At 38.2% G+C, this 25,435-nt stretch overlaps 2 protein-coding genes across 4 annotated transcripts in view; one reads left to right on the top strand and one right to left on the bottom strand.

The window, feature by feature from the left end:
• Positions 1–11,581, bottom strand: part of rfx6 (regulatory factor X, 6) — a 21,072-nt gene extending 9,491 nt beyond the window's left edge. The window contains exons 1-14 of the mRNA XM_041805836.1: positions 11,501–11,581; positions 9,885–9,980; positions 9,382–9,559; positions 6,724–6,883; positions 5,501–5,624; positions 3,695–3,756; positions 3,457–3,534; positions 3,323–3,350; positions 2,876–2,983; positions 2,569–2,646; positions 2,353–2,466; positions 1,971–2,020; positions 332–491; positions 86–230 (exon numbers count right to left, since the gene is read on the bottom strand). Of these exons, the coding sequence (XP_041661770.1) occupies positions 86–230; positions 332–491; positions 1,971–2,020; positions 2,353–2,466; positions 2,569–2,646; positions 2,876–2,983; positions 3,323–3,350; positions 3,457–3,534; positions 3,695–3,756; positions 5,501–5,624; positions 6,724–6,883; positions 9,382–9,541 (1,267 nt within the window). The 5' untranslated portion in view covers positions 9,542–9,559; positions 9,885–9,980; positions 11,501–11,581. The remainder of the gene's footprint in view (positions 1–85; positions 231–331; positions 492–1,970; positions 2,021–2,352; positions 2,467–2,568; positions 2,647–2,875; positions 2,984–3,322; positions 3,351–3,456; positions 3,535–3,694; positions 3,757–5,500; positions 5,625–6,723; positions 6,884–9,381; positions 9,560–9,884; positions 9,981–11,500) is intronic.
• tdrd15 (tudor domain containing 15) lies at positions 11,229–25,435 on the top strand. 3 transcript variants are annotated; one of them, XM_041805835.1, is made up of 6 exons: positions 11,753–11,851; positions 12,799–12,865; positions 15,268–21,072; positions 21,713–21,876; positions 24,705–24,750; positions 24,975–25,435. In XM_041805835.1, the coding sequence occupies exons 2-5, from the start codon at positions 12,837–12,839 to the stop codon at positions 24,716–24,718; spliced, it is 6,012 nt and encodes a 2,003-aa protein (XP_041661769.1). In that variant the 5' UTR covers positions 11,753–11,851; positions 12,799–12,836; the 3' UTR covers positions 24,719–24,750; positions 24,975–25,435. The 3 variants fall into 3 exon arrangements, with proteins under 3 accessions (XP_041661768.1, XP_041661769.1, XP_041661767.1); XM_041805834.1 differs by lacking the exon at positions 11,753–11,851 and adding an exon at positions 11,229–11,306 and having other exon boundaries at positions 24,705–25,435; XM_041805833.1 differs by having other exon boundaries at positions 24,705–25,435.

Genomic DNA, 25,435 nt, shown 5'->3' with positions numbered 1-25,435 from the left:
TGTAATAAAACATCACTAAATGCATCTGTAAGAGTTGGATCTTACTAATCTTACTAAGTTTTATTAAAGAAATGTTCTGTGTTACACTCAGAGTAGATATCTGGGTCCTGGTCTCCTGTAGAGTTTGTACTGAGCAGGGGCTGAGAACTGATGCTGCTGAGATCCACGTTATCGATGTCTGACACCATGCCGGTCACCACAGCCTGGTCGAACAACGCTGGACGGGCTATCTGGAGAAAATTTTGAGTGATTAAAAAGCTTATTTCTAGAGATTTGAATATAAGGTCATTTGATCTTTATATTTTACAATTTTTTTGTGTAAATCCTGTACCTGTGCCAGGTGTAAGAATGAGGTCTGTCTCTTCAGGGAGGACACAAAGTGGCGTGCAATAGGGAGTTTCTTGGCTGCAAGGCATTCTGGGAGGTTCTCTAAGGAGGAGGTTAGCCAGTGCTCCCAATGTTTGGCAAAGTTGCGAATATCTGCCAACAAACTGATGAACAGTACAATCTATACAGCTCATTCAACTACCAATAAATCAACCAAAAAATGAGAAGATTTTCTGCTATTGTCTTTTTTCATCATTATGGATAAAGTTCAGAAATTCTTGCCTTTGGAGAAAACTGGGCTAAAAACTTTTATGCTTCAAAGAGACCAAGAATGTCTCAATAATACTTTCTTGCCCTGATTCAGCTTCATACTGCTCAAAGACATGCAGAGTACTTTCTTTCCAACAGCTTTCCATTCAGCATCTAATACATGCATTTTAATAACAGGGTTTAATGGCAAAAGTTGCACTGAAATGCCTGAAATGGCTTAAATCATAAAGGGAGCATTCTTGGTTATTGCACTTGATTAATTTGATTCATGTACCTTTTGCACTTCTATCTTTGTAAATAATATGACATGGTTTTTCTTTTTCAACTAAACCCCAAGCTATGGGAAGCCCCATGCATGCAGGCTGCCTGGATTCCGGTCCAGCCTGTGGCTCCTAAACCACATGTTCTAGCCCACTCTTGCATCCCTGTTTCTGGGTCCACTATCCTCTTCTATTAATAAAGACATAAAAAGCCCAAAAATACATCTTTAAAAAAGTTACAGCCAATCTCTTGAATTCACTTCCAAATAGATTTGAAATCTTGACAATTAGAAATTATTTCAGCAGTGTTTGCTTTGCAGCTTTGCTCACTCTGACTTTGTATATTTGACAAATTAAAGGCACTGTATCCAGGGATTGACATTAACACCTGCCATCCAGCCAAATGCTGGTGGATTTCAGCTGCGGCAGGTGGCGTGGTGACTCCGACAAGCCGCTTTGGCGTGTTGCATTTATTGGTGACACATCCTGTGCTTCATTCTAACCGGCTGGAGGCACCAATGTTTGTGAACACTGTTGCAGTGATAGGTGCTTATTGCAAAGAGGCTGTTTTGCACTTAAAGGGGGTATTTTTACCTCCTGAATAAATGCAGAGTGCTAGATCTGTGCCAACCTTCTATTAGCCCACAAACTTTATTGGTCAATTTGTGTTTTTCTCCAGAGTGCATAAAGAAAATGCTTTTAAAGTTTGAAGTGCAGAGTTCAATTACATTTCAAAGGACAACATATCTAGTTCAAATAAATTTAAGCATGCTGCAGTCAATCTTAATCATATATAACTTTATTTTCAACAAGAAAATTGTGGCTTAGAGAGCTTTCAGAGTGGCTAGTGTTTTTGGACAACTACTAGCCATAGTGGTTGGTGAAAAACAAAAATGGTATTTCCCCCTTGAAAATGGGGGAGCTGAAGCTTTTTCCAGTAGTTGAAAGTGGTTTGCATGGTCTTTTGGGTTTTGCTCTCTGTAGAACCAGCAGCATGCATATCTAACCATCAGATAAAGACTCTAACATCGTCCTTGCCAAGGTTTTGTTTGTGCATCATGAACATTTGAATTAATTTGATATAAAAGATAAGGAGAAATTGGGATGACAAACCTTTCAGGCATCTCTTGCATTGTAGCAGGAATCAGAACATCTGTTAAAACCTTGAAAATAAGAGAGATGTTAGTACAACAGTTTACAATTTAGATGCTAATTCAGATAGTTCCTCATGACCGAATCAGAGGATTTCAACTTTTCCGGCGTTACGTTTCTCTGTTGTATAAATCATTGGTTCCCAACCTGGAAAATGGTTGGGAACCACTGGTATAAATAATCAACAGTATTATTGATATCTACACTTTCTACTTTCTTGCTTTACTTATCACAAAACCTGAACTTGCAGTATAGAAATTTGAATTTGGGACATGTTTGGATGTGCAAACTTCCTCTGTAATTCTCTAGAAAGGAAAATGTGTTACCAGAATGTCTTATTCACCTTATAAAGAATGGAGTCACAGACACAGAAGATGTCGACTATCACAGGGTTCTCCAGCAGTGGCAGCAAGTGGTCGGGCATCCCCTGCCAGAAATGCAACAGAAAATTCTGGATCTGGAAGAAATATTTAAAAAGTGAGAAAACTGCACCAGAATTTTCTTGCCCGTTTTGATGAAAGAGCAAATTAAAATGCCTTAACCAGAGAGCATTTATTACCTCCTCAAAGTTGACGTTGATGGCGTTGTCCAGTATGCATTGACAGTGTGTTTTATACATCATGATCAGAGTGTCTACCTGTGATAAGGCAAAGAAGAAAAACGGAATTATACTGAAACTAGTAAAGTAGTAGTAGTAGTAATAAAGTATTCTTAAACGTATAAACTGCATGCACAATGGCAAAATCATGATGGATATAGTTAAGTTATTGGAATGAAAGAGCAGAAAGTCCTTTCTTCATATTTTATATGAATGCAGAATATAATTTACTCTAGTGAGGCAAACTAAACTCTAAATTATTGCCTACCTTTTCTCTGGAGATGTTTCCCTCCAGCAGGAGATGCTGAGCGCTGGGGAAGTCTGGCAGTAGAGTCCCAGTTTTAGAGCTCAGAGAGTATTTCCTGGTGAAACCCCCCTGAAAAATAAAGCAGCCATCTCTTTAAATCTTTCTTAATGTAAATTAAAGGTGTTGGAGAAAGCTGCATTAGATTTTAGTTTTTTGTTTTTTTTTTTTTTTTCATTTTTTGATCGATGACCTAGGATTCATTGATCTGTGTTTTATATAACTTTTTCAAATGACCTCTATTCAGTTTTTCTGGTTGGATTGATTCGAATAAATTAAATATAGTGTTCACAAGAGTGAACCAAACAGAACACTGAAAATAAAACAGAGTCAAACAAAAAGTAGACATTAAAATACAAACATAGAGAGAAAGAAATGCAAAGTTTAGAGGGATTTAAAGATTTCACTAACCTCATTCTTGAGCTTGCTCCCTGAAAATCTGAGAACAATCAGAAACATGGGTGGTATCAGTGATAGTCAACACTTTCCAAAGGAGTGCAAAATGGCTCAAACATTCAATCTATACATAAAAATGTGTTGTTTACCTTGTTAAACCTTTTCCAGAATACACAGAGTGATAGTACGCGCTGCTCTCCTTGATGCCAATTCCATAGTAGTGATATCTGTTTGATTTTAAGATGACAGCATTCAATAGTGATCAAAAATGAAAATGATTGGAAGACAAACATGTCAATTAATATTTTTAAGCTCTAAGCGAAATGAAAAATTTCAGCAGACATTTAAAATCCAAGAGTTTAAGATGATAAATAAGAGTGTGCTTACTTGGAGTGTCCTCTGGTGCCGAGTCTTCTTGTTGTCAGAAGAGGAAACTTTTGTCGAATCGTCTGTTGAGGAAAAATGTAGAAAAAAATCATTGTTAGTGCTCCACCATAGCTTTTCTCCACTAACAAGCACCTATTTGTGGCACTGGACAAAGTTTTCTCCACTGAAGGATGACTTTTAAGGTTCCTAATCATGTTTTCACCTTTAAAAAGGGAGCATGTATCACATTTTTCAAATCTTAGAGGACACATCATCATGTTTTCCTCTTGAAAAAATCCCATAAATACACTTAATCATATTTTCTCCACTGGAAAGGCCATGCTTGAAAAATTGATTTTGGTGCTTTTATGCTCTTAGTTAGATAGGACAGTTGAGTTAAAAAACTGAGAAGAGAGAGAGAAGAGAGAATGACGTGGAAAAGCAGACACAGGCCAGATTTTAACCAAAGCTGCTCGCTTCAAGACAACAGCTTTAGTCCATGGTACAGACACATCATGCATCACATTTGTCCACTAAGGATCACCCTAGAGCAGAGGTGTCAAACTCACGGCCCATGGTACAGTTATATCTGGCCCACCAGATCATATCATATTTTATTATAACTGGCCCACCAGTATTGGGTCTGCAGATTTCCCCAGGTATAAATATTTAAACTAAACTTTGATGATTTAATTTATCCTTGAATCATCCAAAAATTTAGAAAAGAGTAGAAATAATTTCATAAAAAAGTCAGGAACTTAAATAACTTAAATATTTTCTTTATTTTCATTTAATATTTTTGCATCTTACAATTATGACTTAAATTATGGTTTTGACTTTTTGTGTCATATTTGGACCTTTAAAACTCATGATTTTGAATTTTATCCTATTTGATGACATTTGAAACTCAGAATTTTGACTTTTATCACACATTTTGACCATTAAAACTCATGATTTTTATTTCTATTTCTTGTTTTGATTGTGAAAAATTGCAAATGCAAATTTCTATCTCATATATATGCCTTTTAAAAACATTGTTTTGACTTGACCTGACTGAACGTAATGTTTTGACCCTTTAAACATTTTCCCCATGACGGTGAAAATGAGGTTGACAGTTTATAGTTTGTTCATAGTTAAATGTTGACCCTGTTAGGCCCTAAGGTTAGACCCAAATTACGAATCTGGCCCCTGCAGTGACTGAGTTTGACATCCCTGCCTTCAGGCAACCTTTCCTAAACTTAATTATGGCACATCCAGTCTGAAACCTGAAATCCATCTGGTGCATGCAATTTCATTGCCAATGCTTACTTTTCAGAGACAATAACATTATAAGAAAAGCATTTGCAGATTCAGTGAGTACAAGAGTCTCAGCAATGTTATTTTTTGGAACAGGCATCAGCAAAGTCACTTAAATTCTATAATCTCTGCAAAGGCAGTTATAAATTCTTATGATTGTGAAAGAACTTGACACTGGTCCTGTGCATTAGACAAAATAAATAATATGTGATTAAATCTTCTGGCTATGTATTGTTAGTTCTGGTACTTAAAGGATATCCACATATAATGAAGCATTTAATGAAATTCTAAACACAGTTTCAATTTTACATTAAGGCTATGGTTTGTATGTATTGTAATTGACCTTTTGTGCCCCCTGCAGTAACTTTAGGGCCCACCAGAGGGTTTCAGCCAACACTTCGGGGAGCACTGGTCCAGAGCACAGCAGCAAGATACAAGGTGCTAAACTGCATTTGTTCCAAAAGAACAAAAACCAAGGGAATTGTATATTTACCTAATCCTATATCTAGTAGAAAAGAGTCACAAACACACCTTTCCAAATGTGGCAGCACAGGCCGGCTCTAGTTTCTCCTTCCTGCAAAAGTCCAGATAGTGAGCGTAGAGGATACACCGAGGGAGGCAAACTCCTTCACACACGATATAATTCTCCTCCAGCCTGTTGAGTCAAGGAAAATAACTCATTAAAAAATGGTAGAGCTGTTCAGGGAAAGTGGTAAATGCAAACAGCGAATTCTTCTTCAAACTGTACTTTTGATATTTTACAGGAAAATTACATGCAATATGCCTGAATAAGAAAGTAGCGACTTTGACATAAATCTCTAGATTACTAACACCATGACAAATACTGAAAAAGCTGCCAAAATCTGTCAAATAAATGAAAAGAAAAAAGAGAAACTATTGGAAAAATCCTTCACTTTGTTGGTTTCTTTGCATTCAAAAGACATCCAGAATTGACACACAGCAGCTTGTCTTTCTCATATTTATTTATAATGTTTATTTTGAGGTTTTAAAGGGGACCCATAATGCAAAAATCACTTTTTCAGGCTTTTCTAACAAAGATATGTGCCCCTGGCCTGTCTATAGTCCCCTCAAATACCAGAAAAACCTACCTCTGCCCCTATCTTTCTCCACCTTTCAGAAAATGTATACCAAAACAAGCTGTTCTCAGATTTTCCCCTCGTGATGTCATGTGGGGAATTAGCACTGCTCCCAGGTTCGGTTGGCCCTCACAGAAACATTCAAAAATCCAATACTGGAGTGTTTTTTCAGTAACAAACTTCACATGTGTTGGGGACCTCTGAAACCCATATAAACTTTTCTTAAATGGTAAAATATGTTACCTTTAATGCCTTTTTCCCAGACAGGACAGTCGACAGAGAGGTAGAGGAGTGACATGTGGCAAAGGAGCCATGGGCCATATATAAACTCTGGTCACTTACTTTGAGAATAACAGTCTCTGTACATAAGAAAATTACCATTGGGCAATTGTTACCCTAATTTTTCTCTCTTAATGACTCAAACTGCCCACTAGCTTTCCTGCTACAGTAAAACATCTTGCAGCAATGCAAGAACCGTAATACATTTACAAATGTGAGGTACTTGAGTCTTTTTCACCATTAGGCAAATTTATTTATTTAATCTATGTCTCTGGGTCAAATATTGTACCTTTACACAAGACAACTACTATAAATAATGAAACATTTTCAGGATGTAGGATTAATATTCAGTTGAGATTAAAGGTCAGAGAGTCTCACCACTGCAGGGTGAGCTGTGTCTGTTTCTTTTTGTCCTTGATGATCTGACTGATGGTCTTCCTAGAGGACGAGATGTTCTCTTTGGCAGTCAGCTCAGGGTTAAAGTCTACCAGGTCCTGGTCTTCCTCAGAGGACGGTGTCTCATTACTGTCCTCTGCCTCTGAGGAAAAACATGAGCATAACACATAAAGCTCTTTAAACTTCATGTACATACCTTAACTCAAAAAGTCAACTCAGTATTTTATACTCGATTAGGAATAAGAGGAAAACATGAAGTAGCGCAAAGCTGCTCCATTTCTTACTGAACAGAAAACATTCAGATACATAAAAACTGCAGAATAAAGTGGCACCAAGGCTTAGCTTAACTGAAATAGTCAAATTTCTCAGTATGGTTTACACAGATATATTGGTCTTTAAATAACACTGTCATAAAGACAGCAAATGGATCTCATGATCTGCTTTTGAGGAGAATACCAGGCAAATTATAGTCTGATATTCTCCACTTTTAAGGCCCCCATTCTCTGGTTTATGTTTATGTTATGTATTTATGCAAACTTTATCATTTAAGTGGCGCTCAAAAAGCAGTCTATATATATACAAGTTATTTACGTTTAAAATAATTTATTCAGTAATCTTTAAGAGCTATTCAAATAAAGGCATAAATTCACCAAATTGGACAAAACTCAATGTAAAAAAAAAACAGTAAAAGGTCAAAACCAGAAGGAATTTTTTTTTTTTCCAAAATGACTAGTTTCCCCAGTACAACTTATAATTGTTTCCCCTCAAGGTGTAACTTCCTATTAACTTTGCCTTCGCTGTAGCTGTTTCTCAAAGCCAAGGAAGGATCCTCCAACAGCCGTTCTTGAAGGATACTACGTCATCGACTGCCGTTGGAGGACTGTTCCAATCTTGAGGATCCTCAAAATTTTTCCAAGGACTGAGTCCTTCAAGCAGAGAATTTCCAAGGATGCACATGTGTATACTCCGCGAGCAGGAATTACCCACAATGCAGTGCACATTGTTTTTCTTCTTAAAAAATAAACAAATAGCATAATATCAGGAGGAAGCCAGGTCCCCTTGCACTTAATACACTGTTATATGTCCTGTTTCCACCATGAATATGTTGTCATCATTATTTCATGTCATCAAAGTAAAGCTGGACAGGTAAAACTAGCGCCCTATAATATGATTATATTATATATTATATTCTATGATTATATCATATAATCAATATGATTAAACAGTCATATTGTTATATATATTATGATTATATGATGATGTGATAACTTATAAGACAGTGTTGGGGAAAACTTGTGAAAGTTGTTGTTAGTACCCCTCCCATTTTGATTTCTGCTGCCACTGTGTATATGGGCGTGACCCTTCCTATGACGTAATCACGCACACTCACTAGCCTGTTCCAAGCGTGTGTTCAAGAGTTGCAAGGGAGGACTCTGGCTTTGCCTCCAAGGGTCATGTCTGTTTTGTTGCGCTCTTCTTGTTTTTCTTTGACAGTCTAAGCTCTTTGTATTCTCTTGTTTTTGGAAATGTGCTATAAATAAAGTTGTTATTCTATTTACGAAATATAATTAGTGTCCAGTTGTTGCCAATGACTAATATGCCAATATTTCTGGACTCATTTAATGCAGATATATAAACATGTTTTTCTTTAATTGTAAAGAACACAAAGTCTGATCTGTTCTGGAGTTAATCTGTTTCTCTTATCAAGACAGTCTATTTGTTTTACAAACAGACAAAAACATTTAAATATTGATATTCAGTGATGAAAAACTCAATATCTTTTGGTTATATACACATTAAACAATGTTTTTTGCAGTACTGTGTTCAAAATGACTTATGTTAACAAGTTTTTTCCTTTTTAAAAATAAAGGTACTTCTAAAAATTGCAATATTGACACTGTTGTAAACCTAAGGGCCTTTCTGCAGGCATTTCTGAAACCTTTTAAGTACAACTTAATTTAAAAAATAGTTGCAGCCTTTTATGCAATTATGTAATTGCACAACCTGACATCATGATTGCAGTTAGATTAATTGTGCTGCGAAGGCCAACTGTTAATTGTGGAAAAGTTTTACATTTGGCTTTTGAAACATGCCCTTTTTCAATTAAAGTGTTATTTGCTTAGATCCATTTTTGGCTTTTATGCCTGTATTTAGTTGGATAGGCATGCAGGAAAGGAGCCAAAAGCCAGATATGATTCAAGCTGCCCCTTTTGGGGACAGCAGCCTCTGTGCATGGGAGGGACAGATGACCACCTGGCTACCAGCACCTCAAAAGTGCTCTTTTTGGTCCCTGTTAACTGTGCTGTAAGTCTGCGGTATCTAAAAGCTCAAAAATTTAGAATAAGCACTGTATCTTTCTTTATTTGTGTGCATAATCTTACTTATTTTAAAGTGAGGGCCAATAAAAGAAGAGCTTTGTTGTTATTGTAGCACTATCATGTGTTCAGTCTGTGTAACTGCAGGTTACTACCAGAGAAGATATGAAATCATCTAAAAAAAAAATAGGTTTTAGGGTTCTGTATCTCATGTGTTATTCTAAAAAACAAAAAGGAAAAGATAGAGGATGCAAGATGAGTATGAAGATGAACTAGCAACTCACAACAGTAATAATACATGTGTCTAAAAAGGTTGGTTCTTTACCTGATTTAATCCCAGAGTCGTCCTCCTGATGGAAATGTGTCTGTTTGTTAAAGTTTGTGCGTGTTTTCTCAGGTGAGCTGCACAAAGACTTGGTCAAAGAGTGAATAAGAAACACTCCATCCCTGGTTGAACTCTCACTGCAGCTGCGTTTCATCGGCATGGTCACATGAACCTAATGCTGGTAAAATAATAAACCAAAGATGAAAAAGCAGAAAAGAAATCCAGAGTCAGTCTGTGGTGAAGACAAAAATCCACTACAGCTCATTTGGTCCTTAAAAGTGTGCGTGACTTTTGGTCAGTCTTGTCTTCACATATATCCAGAAGAAGATAAAAAAGATCACCATGTCTGAAATTCTGACCTAAAGATGAATAAGAAAGTAAATGATAAAATCTATACACTACTGGTAAGCCTGTCTTACTAAAGGAGCCTTTCTGACTAATAATAAGTGTGTGCTGTGTGAGGGCAGAGCTAATGAAGCTGTGGATGCATTCATCATATTTACAGAAGACGTGGAGCTAATCCAGGTTATTAATGATTAACAGAAAAACCCTCTTCCATCTGTCCATCCGTCCATCCTGCCTCCCACAGTCAGCTGGCCCTTTGTAGAAAAGTATATACACAAAAAACAGCACAATTAATGTCAAAATATCCTGTACATGCATTTAAAATCTGTTATTGCAAGTATATGGGCCTTTTAAGCACACTAAAAACTTAAAAGTTACTACATTCAAGGAAAAAAATAACACATTTTGTCTCACTTTGAAAATAAAATTGTTTTCAGAAGGAATAAATAATCTGATTATATTTTGGTTACTCAATTCATGGCTTCCTTCATTAAATGCTTAGAAAAATAGGAAAAAAGTGAATGTTATTCTTATTCCTTTGCAGATGGATCTACTGTCTGTTGTCAAATAATCTGACTGGCTGTGTTGCTGAAATTAATCAGATAATAAACAATGATAATAGAAAATACAGCTTACTGGTTTATTTCTAACCCCAGTTCCAAAAAAGTTGGGGTGCTGTGCAAATATAAATGAAAACATAATGCAGTGGTTTACAAATCTAAACCCATATTTTATTCATAAAAGAGCATAGACAACTTGTTAGAGGTTGAATCTAAGACATTTCACCATTTCATGAAGCTCATTTTGAATTTTATGACAACAGCACAGCTCAAAAAAGTTGGGACAGAGCCGTATTTACCATTGTGTAGCATCTCCCATTCTTTTAACAACAGTCATCAAACATCTGGGAAATGAGGAGATCAGTTGCAGGAGTTTTGGGAGAGGAATGTTGCCCCATTCTTGTCTAATGTAGGATTTTAGCTCCACAACAGTTCTGGGTCTTCTTTGCAGGATTTTTTTCTCTGTATAATGCACCAAATGTTTTCTGTTGGTGAAAAGTCTGGACCTCAGGCAGGCCAGTTCAGTTCAGACTCTCCTACTGTGAAGCCATGCTGGTGTGATGGATGTGCAATGTGGTTTAACATTGATATATGTAAGTCCTTCCCTCAGATGTTTAAGCTGCCCTTGCCATAGGCACTAATGCAACCCCATACCGTCAGAGATGCAGGCTTTTGAACTGTGGGCTCTTTTTCTAGTTTATTGAAAGTGAGCTGTTGTGAGCACAACTAACACTTTCCCACTTTCCACCGTAATTTATCATTTTTTTTCAATATTTTAAACTCCCACACTCCCACATCTCTAGTCTAATTATCTAATGGATATTTCAAGAAATTTCTCAACAGGTTACCAGACCAAAAAATGTAGTTGCTCTCCTGTTTAACACAGCACCGAACAAAACACCTTTGATTAGACTTTCTTGATTTTTCTGTTAAGATAATACAAATCAGTGAATGCCTTCTCAAGCAATTTCACAACAGTGATGGTGTTAAAATGCAGCTGGCCTGAAATACATGTAACAGGTGGGTTCAACTCAACAATGCAGAAGCCATGCTAAGTTAATTTCTGTAGCTAGCCTTTATGAGAAAGTCTAGATATTAGCCTATTGTTGAGGAGAAACAGGTTTTAAATGCTACGGCAGTAATGTTTTTTCTAATTTACTACATATATTGATAATGGTTTCAACCGATAACACTGAACCAGGAAATTCTCGAACCTTTTATTTGTAGGGAAGGAGCGGGAAGTCTGTGCGAAAACACGTTGCAGCATCCTGGTGTTCTGGATTAACTTGTAACCGTGTTAATTAGCATCTTCCTGCGTCAGTTGTAGTTACAAAAGCTGTTAGAACTGTGCTCTCGAATTTCTGTCTCCATTATTTCCGATACATCTGGCGGATACGTTTTACCACGGAAATAAAAAACAACAGGAAGGCTCCCCGGGTCCCCCTCTCTTTATCACAACCACAGACGCGTTTGACAAGAGGTCGGCGGTCAGCACGGTCACTCCTTGAACAGATACACTAGGCGATGTTAACCAGGCAGGTGGGATACACGATGCGGTCCAAAAGGTAGGAAATGGTTAACTGTAGTACTGTGGTCTGAAAGATGTCAAAAACGTATCGGTGGTAGCAGTTAATGGCAGACTGACAGTAAAGGGCCACCAAACGGCAGGTTAACGGCCATGAAAGGTGACCGATATGAATTTAGCGGTAGTATAATGTTTGTTCAATGCTATTAGCAATGTTGGCGCTACTTTTGTTTTGCTTTACAGCCATTACTGGAGGCAGTATAAAACGTAAGGCACAGAGGAAAGTGTTATATTGACTTAGAAAGATGTCGAAACGAATTGGTGATACCACAGTGGAAGCCTGAATATGTTGGTAATTTAACGATAGGCTAACGGTCATGGAGCATGATCATTAAGTCTTGAACTAGCTTTAGCATATTGAGATGTTAGCATAATTCACTGTATAGTTTCATATAGCCATGATCTGGCTTTGCTAATTATACTGCCGCTAAAATGGGCTGAAAAGAGACATAAGTCAAGGTTACACTGCCTTTATGTTGAACAAGTTTAAATGTTCACAGTGTGTCTCCTGGTCTCTGCTGATTTTGGTGTATGGAACACTAGAACATTTTCTCAATTTTAGCGCCACATGTTGCACTCAATTACAAGTGCATCTCAATAAATTAGCATATTGTGGAAAAGTAAATCTGTTTCAGTAGTTAAATGAAAAAAGTGAAACAAATATTGTTATAGATTCACTTCACAGGGTGACAGATAAAGTCTTTATTTCTTTTAATTTTGACGGTTATGGCTTATAGTTAATGTGCCCCACCCCGAAAAAAATAGTAGACATGAAATTGACTGAAAGCAAATGATAGGATTGAAATATCTGAACTATGTACGTTTTAAGGATTCCTTAGTCAAGGGTATTCAGGATAAATGCTGTGAAAAATAACCTCTTGTTGATATTTCACATTAAAACATGGTGACTGTATTGCTTTTTTTAAGGTTCTGCTTAGGATGTGACCAGTATTGATGCTGCTGCCATGCAGTCAGTGGGTTCTGAGCATCAAAAGTAAGTAAAAAAACACAATGTGAATAACGTGGTGGTGTGTCCTTTCTCAAATTATAATGTGTTGTAGTAAGGCATTTTTGTTTTAAAATTCCTATTTGTGATTCAGTGATTGGTTTTGAAGTTTACATCTTAACTTTTGGATAGTTAGCATTAGAGATGGGCAAAGTTAACCAGCTAAAAGGATTGAAGGCAGATTAAAAGCTGGCAACAGAATTACTAGCCAGTGAAATTAGTTATATATTTTTATTTATATCAATACAGGCCTACAATCCTAGTCAAATGCTCTGTCTATACCAGTGCTAGTCAACCCATCTCAACCAATGAGCCAAATTGTTGAGAAATACATTTGCAAGAGCCACAATCGAAGTGGCAATTAAAAAAATAGGTTCAAGGTGGAAAAAGTGGTAAAAATGGGAGAAAAGGGACAAAAATGAGTTACAGGTGGCAAAAATGGTCTATGAGCAGCTAAAACGTGTCAAAAAATGGGGAAAAATAATATAATAAAGGCAAAAATCAGCCAAAAAGATGGGGGAAAATGAGCAGAGAGTGGCAAAATGGGAAAACGTGTCATTTAATGGCAAAAGGCAGCTTAAATGGGTGAAAAGTGGCATAAGAAGGGGCAAAAAATTGCAAAAAGCAGGATACAAGTGGCAAAAATGGATGAAAAGTGAGACAAAAGAAGTGACAAAATGGGCTAAATGCAGTGTTAATTGATTTAAAGTGGCAAAAATTTGAAAAAAGGGGCAAAAACTGCAAATAAGGGCAAAGGAAATATACAGAAAAATATAGGTTGACAATCAACTTTGACAAATTAAGCCTACTGTATAAGTGTCGGAAACATATTGATTAAAGTGACTTGCAATAGTTAATTTATTTTTTAATTTTCCTGGGGGAATAATACTTCAAATTAAGACACAAAAGAGCCACACCTTGTGTATCACTGGTCTATACTCTTCTCCACTGCCTGCAAGTAAACAAGCACAGTAATTGAATAGCATCAGTACAGTAATCGAATAGCATCAGTACATCATTGGAGTGATGTGGTGTGGCAGTAATTTTATATAGAAAATTAATTTGGGTCATGTTTATGCTGTAGCAGTTTGTTCTCATGTATAACAACTTAATAAGTATCAAAATCCTTAAACCTTAACACAGACCTCTTCTTCTGCGAAGAAGAGTGGGCCAAAATTCCTCCACAGCGATGCGAAAGACTCGTCACCAGTTATCACAAATGCTTGATATCAGTTATTGCTGCCAAGGGTGGCACAACCAGTTAAAAGGTTCAGGGGGCAATTACTTTTTGTTGTAGGGCCGGATAGGTTTGGATTTTTTTTCCCATTAATAAGTAAAGTCATCATTTAGAAACTGCATTTTGTTTTTACTTTGGTTGTCTTTGTGAGATATTATAATTGTTTTGATGATCCAAAACATCTAAGTGTGATAAATATGCAAAAAAATCAGGAATCAGAAAGAGGGCAAATACTTTTTCACGGCACTGTACAGGGAGATTCCCCTCCACAGGCTGGATTTTTGCATCTTGCATGTCACTACAGTACCACAGAAGGGTCCAAATAAAATAAACATTATTTTAAATTCAACTGGTTGCTGTCAGATGTGAGCATTGCAATACAGAGTCTTACAGTAAAATGTTGCTTATATTCCATATTTTACACTTTGCAGCTTATTTATCAAAACTAACAGAAATTCTTGTCCTACTCAACTCTAGTAACAGAAAAAGAAAATCAGATCCAGTGGAATGTGTTTCCACAAGGCACTGCATCTTATTTTTAAGGATGCAATTTATTACTGGTATAATATCAGTTATGGGCAGATATTAGCTTGAAAAGTGAATTATCAGTATCAGCAGATATCAATTTGTGCCAATATTTACAGCTGATATTTGACTGACAACAATCTGCCATTATCATTTGTAAATATTGACTGTATGAACAAATATGTTCATGGAATTTTAGGTTGGATCAAAAGACCCACTTAAGCTGAGGTCTTTTTCTCAATTCATCATCATTCCTTATGCTTTAAAGTGTGTTTTGAGTCTGAATTTTTTAATGTGTTCATCCTCAAACTTTAAGTTGTGTGTTTTAAGGGCTTAAGATTTAGGTCTAAACTACATTCAATATTGGTATCCACTAAAATAATTTCGTAAATATCAGCATTTCAGATAATGTCATAAATCCAATGTTGTGCTTTTCTACTGATTTTTATTTTTGAAAGACACTGAATGATAATTATTTTGACAAAGACTGGGTTTCATTGTACTTGAACAATTACTTTTAGATAGCGTTCTTAGATAGCTCTGAATGTTTAGATAGATAAATTCTTCAACTTGCCAGATTTTTCAAGCTTTTAAAGGGTACTGATATGTGTGTTTTTTTAACTTGCAGGTCTCAAAATTCTGGTAAAGTGGCACCATTTGCCCTTTGGCCAGTGGACCTCAAGTTAACTCACTTGGACTGGAACCCTGAAGCTACCCTGATACACTTTCAGGGACAGTACCTTACCATATGTGAGCTTGACTATAACATCTTACAAGGAGAAATACAAAGCGTACCAAAGACTAAATCTGCAGTGGACATTGGCGAGTTCTGCCTTGTAGAAGATTTGGCTTCAGCCCGGTGGTACAGAGGGAGAGTTCAGAATCGAAAAGAGGGCCTGTTTGATGTGTTTCTAATAGATCATGGCAATGTCTTGAGTGTAGATATCAACCGCATATCTCCCTGTTCAAGCGACTTATTCATCCTTCCTCCCAAGATAGTGTGTGGCTTTCTTGCAAATGTACTTCTCCTTCAAAGTTGCTCTTGTTCTGTAGTTGAGGAGTACCTTGCAAACCTCATTGGACGAAGTGTTGCAGGTTACATTCAAGCCCTCCTTCCCCATAAAGTGCAACTGTTGGAAGCCCCTGACATCAACACAGACCTGGTCAGACATGGACTTGGGAGACATGTTGACACAGAAACTTTCCTCTTGTTGGTTGAGATGCTCACTGAAGTGCCACTCAAACATAACACTGAGCCAGTTCCTGATTTACTCATTGAGAAACCAAGAGGACAGGAATTTAGCTTTAAACCCTGTGGTTTGCGAGGACACGAACAAATTCTGTCGTTATGTGGACCTAAATTGCCTTCTGGAACAAAAGCTAAAGTGCGTGTGACTGCTGCTGTGAACCCAGGGCTGTTTTACTGTCAGATGACCAGTAAGGAAACAGAGCTTTGGGAGATGTCAAGAAAGCTGTCTGAAGTTTGTGAATACACATCCAAACAGCATCAGAAGACTTCAGAAAGCCTGGGCTTGCTGTGCTCTGCAAAAGGAAAAGATGGGAAATGGTACAGAGGCTTTGTGCAGTATCTCCCAGTCAACTCTCAAGTTAGAGTTTTGTTCATTGACTACGGATTCTTTGAAACTGTTAAAATCGAAAACGTCCACAAGTTGCCACCAGATATCTATTCAGCACCCATCATGGCATTACCATGCTCACTTTCATGCCTAAGCGACCAGGATGATGTGCTGAAAACTCAACAGCTTGGTTTCCTTCAGGCAGGCCTTCTTGGAAAGGTGCTGGATGTGGAAATCAGAAGTTTTGATGAAGAAAAGCATCTGTACTCAATCACAGTAACTGGTCTAGAAGAAAATCATGTAAACAGGCCAGAGCTCATCAAAGAGATTCCTCAAATGGATGCTGGGTCAGCTTTTGAAACAAAAGAGTCATCACCGCAGAGTAACTTTTTAAACTGTGAGACAATCATTGGCAAGAAACTGGATAAAACACTGGAAGAAGAAGAGCTGCACGTAGGTTCTGTTTTTGTGGGCTATGTTGAGTATGTCCACAATCCACACAGCTTCTGGATCAGAACACAAAAACGCAATGATGAGTTTGAGGAAATGATGGAGAAAATGTCAGATCACTTCAGTCAAGTGAAACTGGATGAAGATGTACTGTTGAATCCTGAGCTGGGGACAATGTGCTGCGCATTGTTTGAGGACGACATGCATTTCTATAGAGGTGTTGTGACAGACACACTCGAGCATGGAGCGGAAGTTCTTTTCATTGACTTTGGCAACATTGATAAAGTGCCACATAAGTTGATCAAGAAGATACCTGAGAAATTTGTCAACAAATCTGCATTTGCCTTCTGTTGTTCACTTGTCAATGTTGTTCCGTTGGAAGAAGTATGGACCAGCACTACGTCTGCCTTTTTCAAAACAGCTGTGTCAAACAAAGCTATGCTTGTTCATGTCGTCCAGGTGAGGAAAAACAAACTTGTCGTGGATCTTCAAGAGATGGGGCATGAAAAAAATCAGAGTATCACTGAGCTTCTGATCTCCTCAAATCAAGCTGAATACTGGAATAACATTTCTATAGAGCCTGTGGAGCCAAAGGACAAAGAGAAATCAAGTTGGCCAGAAAATGGTATGACATCAGACATCAATGAACGTAGCGAGCAGTGGGATGACTGCGAAGATGAAGAGAAAGTGTGCAAGGAGGAAACTGACAAGGTCCAAACCCCTGCACATTTTAAAGCATTAAACATCAAACCAGGTTATGATTTTGCTGTGCGGTGCACCTATATCACTTCTCCATCAGAGTTCTGGTGCCAGCCTCTTGATAAGGTTCAAGATTTGGAGGAACTAATGGATAAAGTTAAACAATATTACTCAGCTCATAGAGCTCCCCTCCAATCAGAAGATGCATGTTGTATTGCTAAGTCACATAAAGATGGAACAGGTTACAGGGCCGTTATCATAGAAAAATCTGAAGGAAAACAAAATCTTTTTGTCAAAGTGATGTTAGTTGACCATGGCTCCACTAAAATAACCAAGAGCCACAACCTACAAGCTATAATGCCAGATTTTGCAAATTTGGAAGGACTAGCTTTCAGATGCAGCCTCTACAATGTGATCAAACCTGTTGGTCACAGGAAAGAAGAGGTTTGGAGTCCTGAGGTGCTAAACACAATGAAAGATTTTGTCCTAAACAGCAACAATTCCCTCAGATGTACAGTTGTCTCACAGTTGACTGTCAAAAACAAAGGGCTGTTCAATGTCATTGACCTCTACAATCCCCAAACTAAACAAAGCATAGCACAAGTGCTCCTGGAGCAGGGCCTGGCGAGAGAAGCGACTGTCTCAGCGAAGCAGCTGTCAGTAGTGTTCCCTGAGTCTTTTACCTACTCGTCATTTGATCTGACTCCAGGAAAGGAAGAACAAGTCTTCATCACTCATGTGAGCAGTCATTGTGAGGTTTTCTGTCACCTTGAGAGAAACACCGAAAATATTGAACAGCTTGAAAGCAAAATCTCAGAGGCGAGTGAGAAAATGTTAAAATCCACCACAAGAGATGTTGTGAGTAAGCTGTGCCTGGCAAAGTACTTTGATGGCAAATGGTACAGGGGCCTGATTAATCCTGTTCAGTCAACCCTGCATCTTGATGTGTTTTTTGTGGATTATGGAAACACAAACATACTAGAAAAAGCTCATGTCATGTTCATCCCTGGAGACTCTGTTGAGTTGTTGTACACCCCTATGCAGGCTGTGAGATGTAGCCTTGCTTCAGTGCCCAAGAAAGAGGTCTGTGCAGATGTCAAGGAATGGCTTGATGAAGCTATCCTCAACAACCAAGTAAGAGCTGTCATCACTGGAAAGAGCGGGGATGGTTCATTTGAAGTTGAACTGTTTGATGGAGATGTGAACATCAACAAGAAGGTTAATGAGCTCATTATCAGTCTTTCACCAAAACCAAACACAGGCATCACTTTTGACATGAACAGTGTTAAGAGATATCAAAAATATCTCTCAACAAACAAGGCAAAATCTCCTTCAAAGAGCAAGATTCAGCTGGGGAAGCAATCTTCATATTCTCCCAAGTCTAATGCCAACAGAGGCACTCAAGTTAGGTGCGCTAGCCCAAAAAAGACAGTAAATGCAAAGGATGCGCAGAGGAAAAAATGGCACACAAACACAGAAGTCAAGCAAGAAGACGGGGGAAATACTAAGAGTAGTGTTACTGTAAACCCTCAGAAAACCTTGCAAGGGAAAGAGCAACAAGAGTACTTTGAGACGACCAGAAAGCCAGAAGATCTACACTTACTAGAAGAAACAGAGACTCCTCAGCTCTTGGTCTTACTTGACATGAAAGTGAGTGCTGGCTTGAAGGCGAAGTGTTTTGTGTCCCACATCGACTCCGTCAACAGTTTTTTTCTTCAACTTTCGGAAGATGAACCAGCAATCTTAAAAATGGCTGAAGATCTAAACTCAGGTGTCCTTAGAGATTCCTTGAAGACTGCCGCATCAGTGAGAATCAATGATATTGTTTTGGCTGAGTATGAGGAAGACGGTGCTCTGTATCGTGCTTCTGTGAAAGGCTATGAAGGAAGCACCAGTCTCAAAGTTGAGTTTGTGGACTATGGAAACTCAGCAGTCATTGTGAAGAAAAATATCTTCACCATACCAATGGAATATATCTCTCAGCCAAGATTTGGCATACCATGCTCCTTAATGGAAACAAACATGTACAAAAATGAAGAGGCTTTCACTCAAGCTGTCATGGAAAAACCTCTCTTGGTTGAGTTCGTCCTTCAATGTGGAGCTCAGTGGATAGTCAAGGTTGAGATTCTTGAAGGAGCGCTTGGTCTTCCAGCTGAACCTGAAGCTGCTGTTTTAAGTTGTGTTGAAACTGAAAAGGCAGTAGAAGCGGAAACTGAGAATTTACCTGAAATAGTAGAGTGTGTGAGATCCTGTGAACAGAACAATTTGACAAAAGCTGTATCACAGAATGACGCAGCTAAATGCAAAAGGATGGAGGAAACCTCTACCCCATATACACCAATTGGCACATCATCACCTAAAGTGAAGGTGGCAATCTGCAGGCGCCAAAGACGACCAGCCAGAAGCAAGACTAAGACATTTGTCAAGGTTACTGCTTTGAAGTCCTCTGCCAAAGCATACAGTGAAAGGGCAGATGCAGACAAAGCCTGTAAAATTAAAGCTAAAGTCACAGAAAACGCCACAGTCCTGTCAGTTCTGAGTAATGGCAGTTTTTACATCAGACTGAATAAGACTTGTGAACAGCTTGCTGCCCTGGAAAGCCAAATAGCTCACGACCTGTACAAGTGCCAGTTTGTGGCTGAAGAGGATCTCAGGAAAAACTTCAGGTGCTTAGTTCAAGTGGACAAGGACAGCCAATGGCAGAGGGCTATTGTTCAGCAAGTTGGACTAAGGAAATGCCAGGTCTTCCTTGTGGATCGTGGGATAACAGAAGAAATCCCAAATGTCTCAATCCGAAAAATATGTCGTGACCTGAAACTTTACCCAAAATTTGCTGTTTTGTGCAAAGTAAACTGTCCTGAAGGAGAGTGTGCCAACACATTGTGGCGTGAAACCCTCAAACAATTAACAGGAAAAGAAATCAAGCTGGTGTTTGTCAGTTATTCAGAGGTTGACAAACTTTGGATGGTTGAGATTGTAATGAATGGGCTGCTCCTTGTTCATCCAACCTTGCTGCAGCAAGATGAGGCAGTTCAGACACCTACTGAAACCAGAAATGAGACAGAAGGAGAAAATGTGCATTTCGACCCAGGCTCAAGTCCTCTCAAGCAACTTGTCTTTGCCTCTGTTGATATAGACAACGCATACTCTGGATTTGCTGCTGCAGTGACAACTCCCTTCGAGTTTTGCATTGTTCTTGAAGACTTGCTCCTTACCATGAACAAATTGTCAATGATGTTGGATGAACTCCCTGAGCAGATGTCTCTGCTTCCTGAAGACCACCTTGTTCCTAGGAATTGCTGCTTGATAAAATCAGACTCCAAGAAAAAATGGTGCAGGGCTGAAATAATGAACATTGACACTACCGTGGTTCTAAACTTGGTTGATTACGGCCACTGTGAATACATGCCATATGAGGACTTATCCAAGCTGAAGATGCTTCCAGAGGAGATGACAAACCCCCCGAAGATGACATACCCCTGCATCCTGAGAGGGGTGAAACCAGTTAAAGTGAAAGAAGAGTGGACTGATGAAGCAGCAGTATTCTTCCAGGAGTGCTTGTACCAGAGGAACCTCCAGATCTTCTTTAGAGAGTTTGTGTCAAACACACACTGGAAGGTGGACATCCTGGTTGATGGTGTCCATGTTGCCAAGAAGCTGGTGGATGCCGGGCATGCCAGCTATATAGACATGATGCTTGGTTTGAGGTATGTTCTTGTTACTTTGTATTTATTTCTTGTTTTGTTTCAAAGTTTAAGTAAGAAAATCATTTCACAATGTGTTTGTTTGAATATAAAACACTCTGTCACCATTAAACTATTTAAGTAATTTTACATTTACACATTTTATTCAGTTGTGTTATTGTTCAGTAATTATAAGGGGGAGGGGGTGGACAAATCCAAGTCAAGGATATAATAAATTATACTTCACTGAGTTATCCTTTTGAATCACTGTTCCGCTTTACAGATCTTAGATACCATAAAGTCTGACTTACACAGCTGTGCTGAATCTTTGCTATAGCAGACATCGTAGGTTCACATTAGCCTGAATCTAAATGTGCCTGACATGCACCTCCTCAAAGATTTAACTACGCATGGACAGGATGTAGACTGCAAATGTGTAAATGGTCTGCTTGGTAGCACTGAGTGACTGCTAGTCTCTAAATATGTATGTAGACTTACTGTATGTACTCTAGTGGGAAATAAGTAGCTGCAATGAGTCAAATATAGTAGCGAACTTCAGAAAGTATCTGAATTTCCACATCCACGTCGCTCAATGGCTGAAGTGCTAAAAATACCCCTGACCTCTGCTTTAGCTGATGTTGTCAATCTTCATTCATCATTTCAGGTTCCAGGAACAGAGCCTCTGTAAAGCTACCTCTTATGGCCCTGACAGCAAGGATGAGTCCGTCCAAGACGATGAAGCCTCTGATGGAAAGTTGAAACTTTCTGTCGAGAGTACTGATAAATCAGAGACGATGCCACTCAACATTGGGTCTGGATCAAGACAATGTAAGAATATTTGCTGAAGAGATTTATCAAAAGGGTTGTCATATTGACATCTTAGGCTTTGATATGATACTCGTAAAAATTACACAATTTTCCACACCAAGTTGTAATACCATGGCAGAGATAAAAACCCAATATTGGATCGTTGTTTTTTTTTTTTTTTTTTTTTTTTTTTTTTTTTTTAAAACATTGCAGGCTAACTCCTGCACTCTTTCTAAGGCTGACTACACATGAGACAATTCTAGGCCCAGTTGTCCCCACAAACAATCGCGAGCATGACATGATTCAAGGCTTGTTGTGACCAATCATTTGTCCATATAATCGAGGCTTTCCATAGACATAAGGAGTAGTGTGCCTTAAGCCGGGTATAAACTGTGGGATTTCAAGCTGACCATACGACAGTTGTGACAAAATGTCATCTCATACTGTGCGACTGAATCATTTACGATGCACGACCATCGCGCACGAGTTGTGTGCTCACGCTGTACGATCCGACAATCGTATATGACCTGAGTGCTCACACTGTGCGACTGAAGTTGGGACTGTGACAGAAACCTGCGGAGTTTCCTCTCTAAAAAGTCTCAGGGTCTGAGGGTGAAGTGTTTCCAGTCATATTCTCTCTCTCTCCCACCTCTATCTCTCCCACTTTCTCTCTCTGTCTCGTTCTTGCTCTCTCTCTCTCTTTCCCACTACCTCTCTCTGTCCCACACATGCAAACAGCACTATGTCTGTGTCAGCTCCAGGTCCAAGGGTAGGAATATTTCCCGCTCGTTTATTTACTTTATCATAGCGGGGGTGGAGGGGCATTAGAAAGTCATTCTAGTTGTCATGGTAGTTTAGGACATTGTCTGACTGTTTAAAAAGGAAAACAATCCTCCAAAGTTGTTGATTCTGCTTGCGTTTCTGCTCTCACTGTGAAGTGTCTAGAGTCGTACGTCCAAAATATCAAACATGCCAGAAATCCTCCCAACTGGTCGGGAGCAGGTCGTAAGGTCATAGTCGGCTATCGTACCCCCCTGTACACGGCACGACAAACCACACCCAGTCCGACTGAAAGTCGGCCCAACTTCAGAGTGAGTCGTACAACTCTAAATTCGTGGCTGAATTGCAGTTAAATTGCACAGTGTACACGCGGCTTAAGGGAAACTTAGACCTTGTTGCTACAAACAGCAGGTGTCTAGTCTCCCAGATGCCTACATCATCCGTAGCAGTGGTTTTCAACTGGTGGGTTGCAACACACTCCTGTTTTCAGTGGGTTGCAAATTGTTTGCTGTTGGAAAAAAAGTCATAGTGTTTTGTTTTGTTTTTTTGACAGCAGAAAGGATATTCTTAAATGCTTAACAGATAATTTCTCTGAATTATTCAGGAGTTTTTAATTGAGAATTTACCCCAAAACTTTAAGGATTTTTATGGAGACCTTACGTAATAATTTCCCCAAAAAGGTTTTGGGGCGTTTCAAAACTTTGGGGAGTTATCTTTGGACATTTTCCAACAGAATTTTGGTACTCTTTTCAAGGACTTCTGTAAATCTAAGAAAATTTCTCTTGGAACTATGGTGTTTCCGAAATGTCTGCCTGTTCCCAAACACTTTTAGAAGTCATCTCCAGGTTATAAGGAAATTTCACTCTACATCTTACACCATTTTTAAGGCGTCATCCTTGGAAGTTTTGGGGGATTTTACGCGGTATTTTTTCCAGACTCTGTTGGAAATCTCTTGTAATACAATTGCTAGAAACTTCATGATAGTTTATATTTTCTGGGCTGATTTATATTTCTTATTTTCTTCAGTCTCTTTTTCTGTCACATTTTTACCATCTGGGGTCCAAACCGCACTATTTTTCATTTTCTGGAAGAATGATTGGCAAAAGTATCAGAAATTTGGCTTCAGATTTCTCATTAAGGATCTGGTTGTTGGTCCTGTGGCTAGACCAGTTGAGAACCATTGGTCTACAGTGTGTGTTTGCAGGATTATAATGTAAGAGATCAACTGAAACTGCCCTTCTTGCCTGTGGTCTAACTGTATTTTTAAAAAAATGGTTAAGATTTGAAAATTGTCTTGAGTGTAGCTAGCCTAATTGCTGAAATATGTGCAGAAATTTGCATGCAAGTTTTGATATTTTCACTCCCCTCCTACACACTTGGCTTCTGAAACAGGTATAGTTTTATAAATTTATGGTGTTTTTTACTAGTTTATCTACAAATAAAATAACAGATTGTATGTGTGTCCAGATACTGATACCAGTATTGGCAATCAGTGCAGATACCAAGCCTAAGTACCTGTCTTGCTGTCATGAAACACTGCAGATACTAAGTTCGATATCGTTCCACGGCATGATTTTAGCGTCTTATTTTTTGAGCAGGTCAGTGAGGTTGGAGCCATTTCTTCAGTTTGGTGATATTTTAACATAAAGGAGGATGACTGAAGTAGAGTAGACTGCAGACTATGTACTGCTAAAATGTTTTGAGGACGCACAGGGAACATTTGATGAAAATAAAAACTTTCAAACTATTTTTAAGAATTACAAGGTGCTCTTGAGTAATAATCTTTATATACAGTATAGGTGAGTTCTCAAATGTAAGTACTTGGATTTAAAAACATGGTATTCAGAAAGTTTCAAAAATGTTGCTTTATTTCTTGAGTAGATTAAGAGATCATGACTTCTTTAAAAGTAAAATATGTTGATTTTGTAGTAGAAGACATTGCTACTCCTGTTGTTAAATAGACCATGTCACTATGTCCTCATCTAAAACAAAGAAGCATGATTTGGGAAGTGGTTTTCTGTTCTGTATGTCATAGACTTATCACCACTTTGTATTGTTCTCTTCCACAGGTTTTCTGATGTGAAGACAGTCTCAAAAGAGCAGCAAAGCCCTGCAGTGAGTAACTGGATCCATTGATTTCCTGTTGCCTAGATGATTCAGAGAGGTGCTGCCTGTTATATTATTTGTGTAAAAGGGGCCTCTGCATGTGAGCTCTTAAGAATCACAATCACAAAAATGATTAATTCCATTTCAGATCTGTCAATACAGCATTTAACTAAAGTAAAACTATGCATTTTTTTCAGTGAATTAATTTTATTTCTTTTCCTTTCTTTGAGTAGTTTTAGAAGAGTTGTGGAGTCTTCATCACCATGCTTTCTTCCTCTATAAAAGATGGAGGGTTCTCCTACATAGTCTTCTTTTAATTAGACTCATTTGTTGATAAATTCTCAGTTAAGTTGGTAAAGCTGTTTGAAATGTTCAGTGTTTTATGGAGAGAAAAACTGAGTTGAGCATGGCAGTGCTAAAGTTTGCACGTTAAAGCCCGTTATATTAAAGAACTTCAAGTATAATAGCGTTGTGAGCAGTAGTAGTAATGATTGGACAAAAGAAACATAAAGTGGCCTACTTTTTTTTTCTAAAATTCAAAATTAACATTTTATAGGATTCTGTAAAAATGTCCACTTTTCCTGTTTTGAATTTGTCACTTTTCTGTATTTTGAAGTTGAAGAAAACTGACGTTTTGTTCTTCTCAGTTTGGTCTGAACTTTTTATGATTAGATTTTGTGCTGAATAAATTTGA

Source organism: Cheilinus undulatus, linkage group 14 (assembly GCF_018320785.1).
Source record: "Cheilinus undulatus linkage group 14, ASM1832078v1, whole genome shotgun sequence".
Taxonomy (NCBI): domain Eukaryota; kingdom Metazoa; phylum Chordata; class Actinopteri; order Labriformes; family Labridae; genus Cheilinus; species Cheilinus undulatus.
This window is presented reverse-complemented; position numbering and strand designations above follow the sequence as displayed.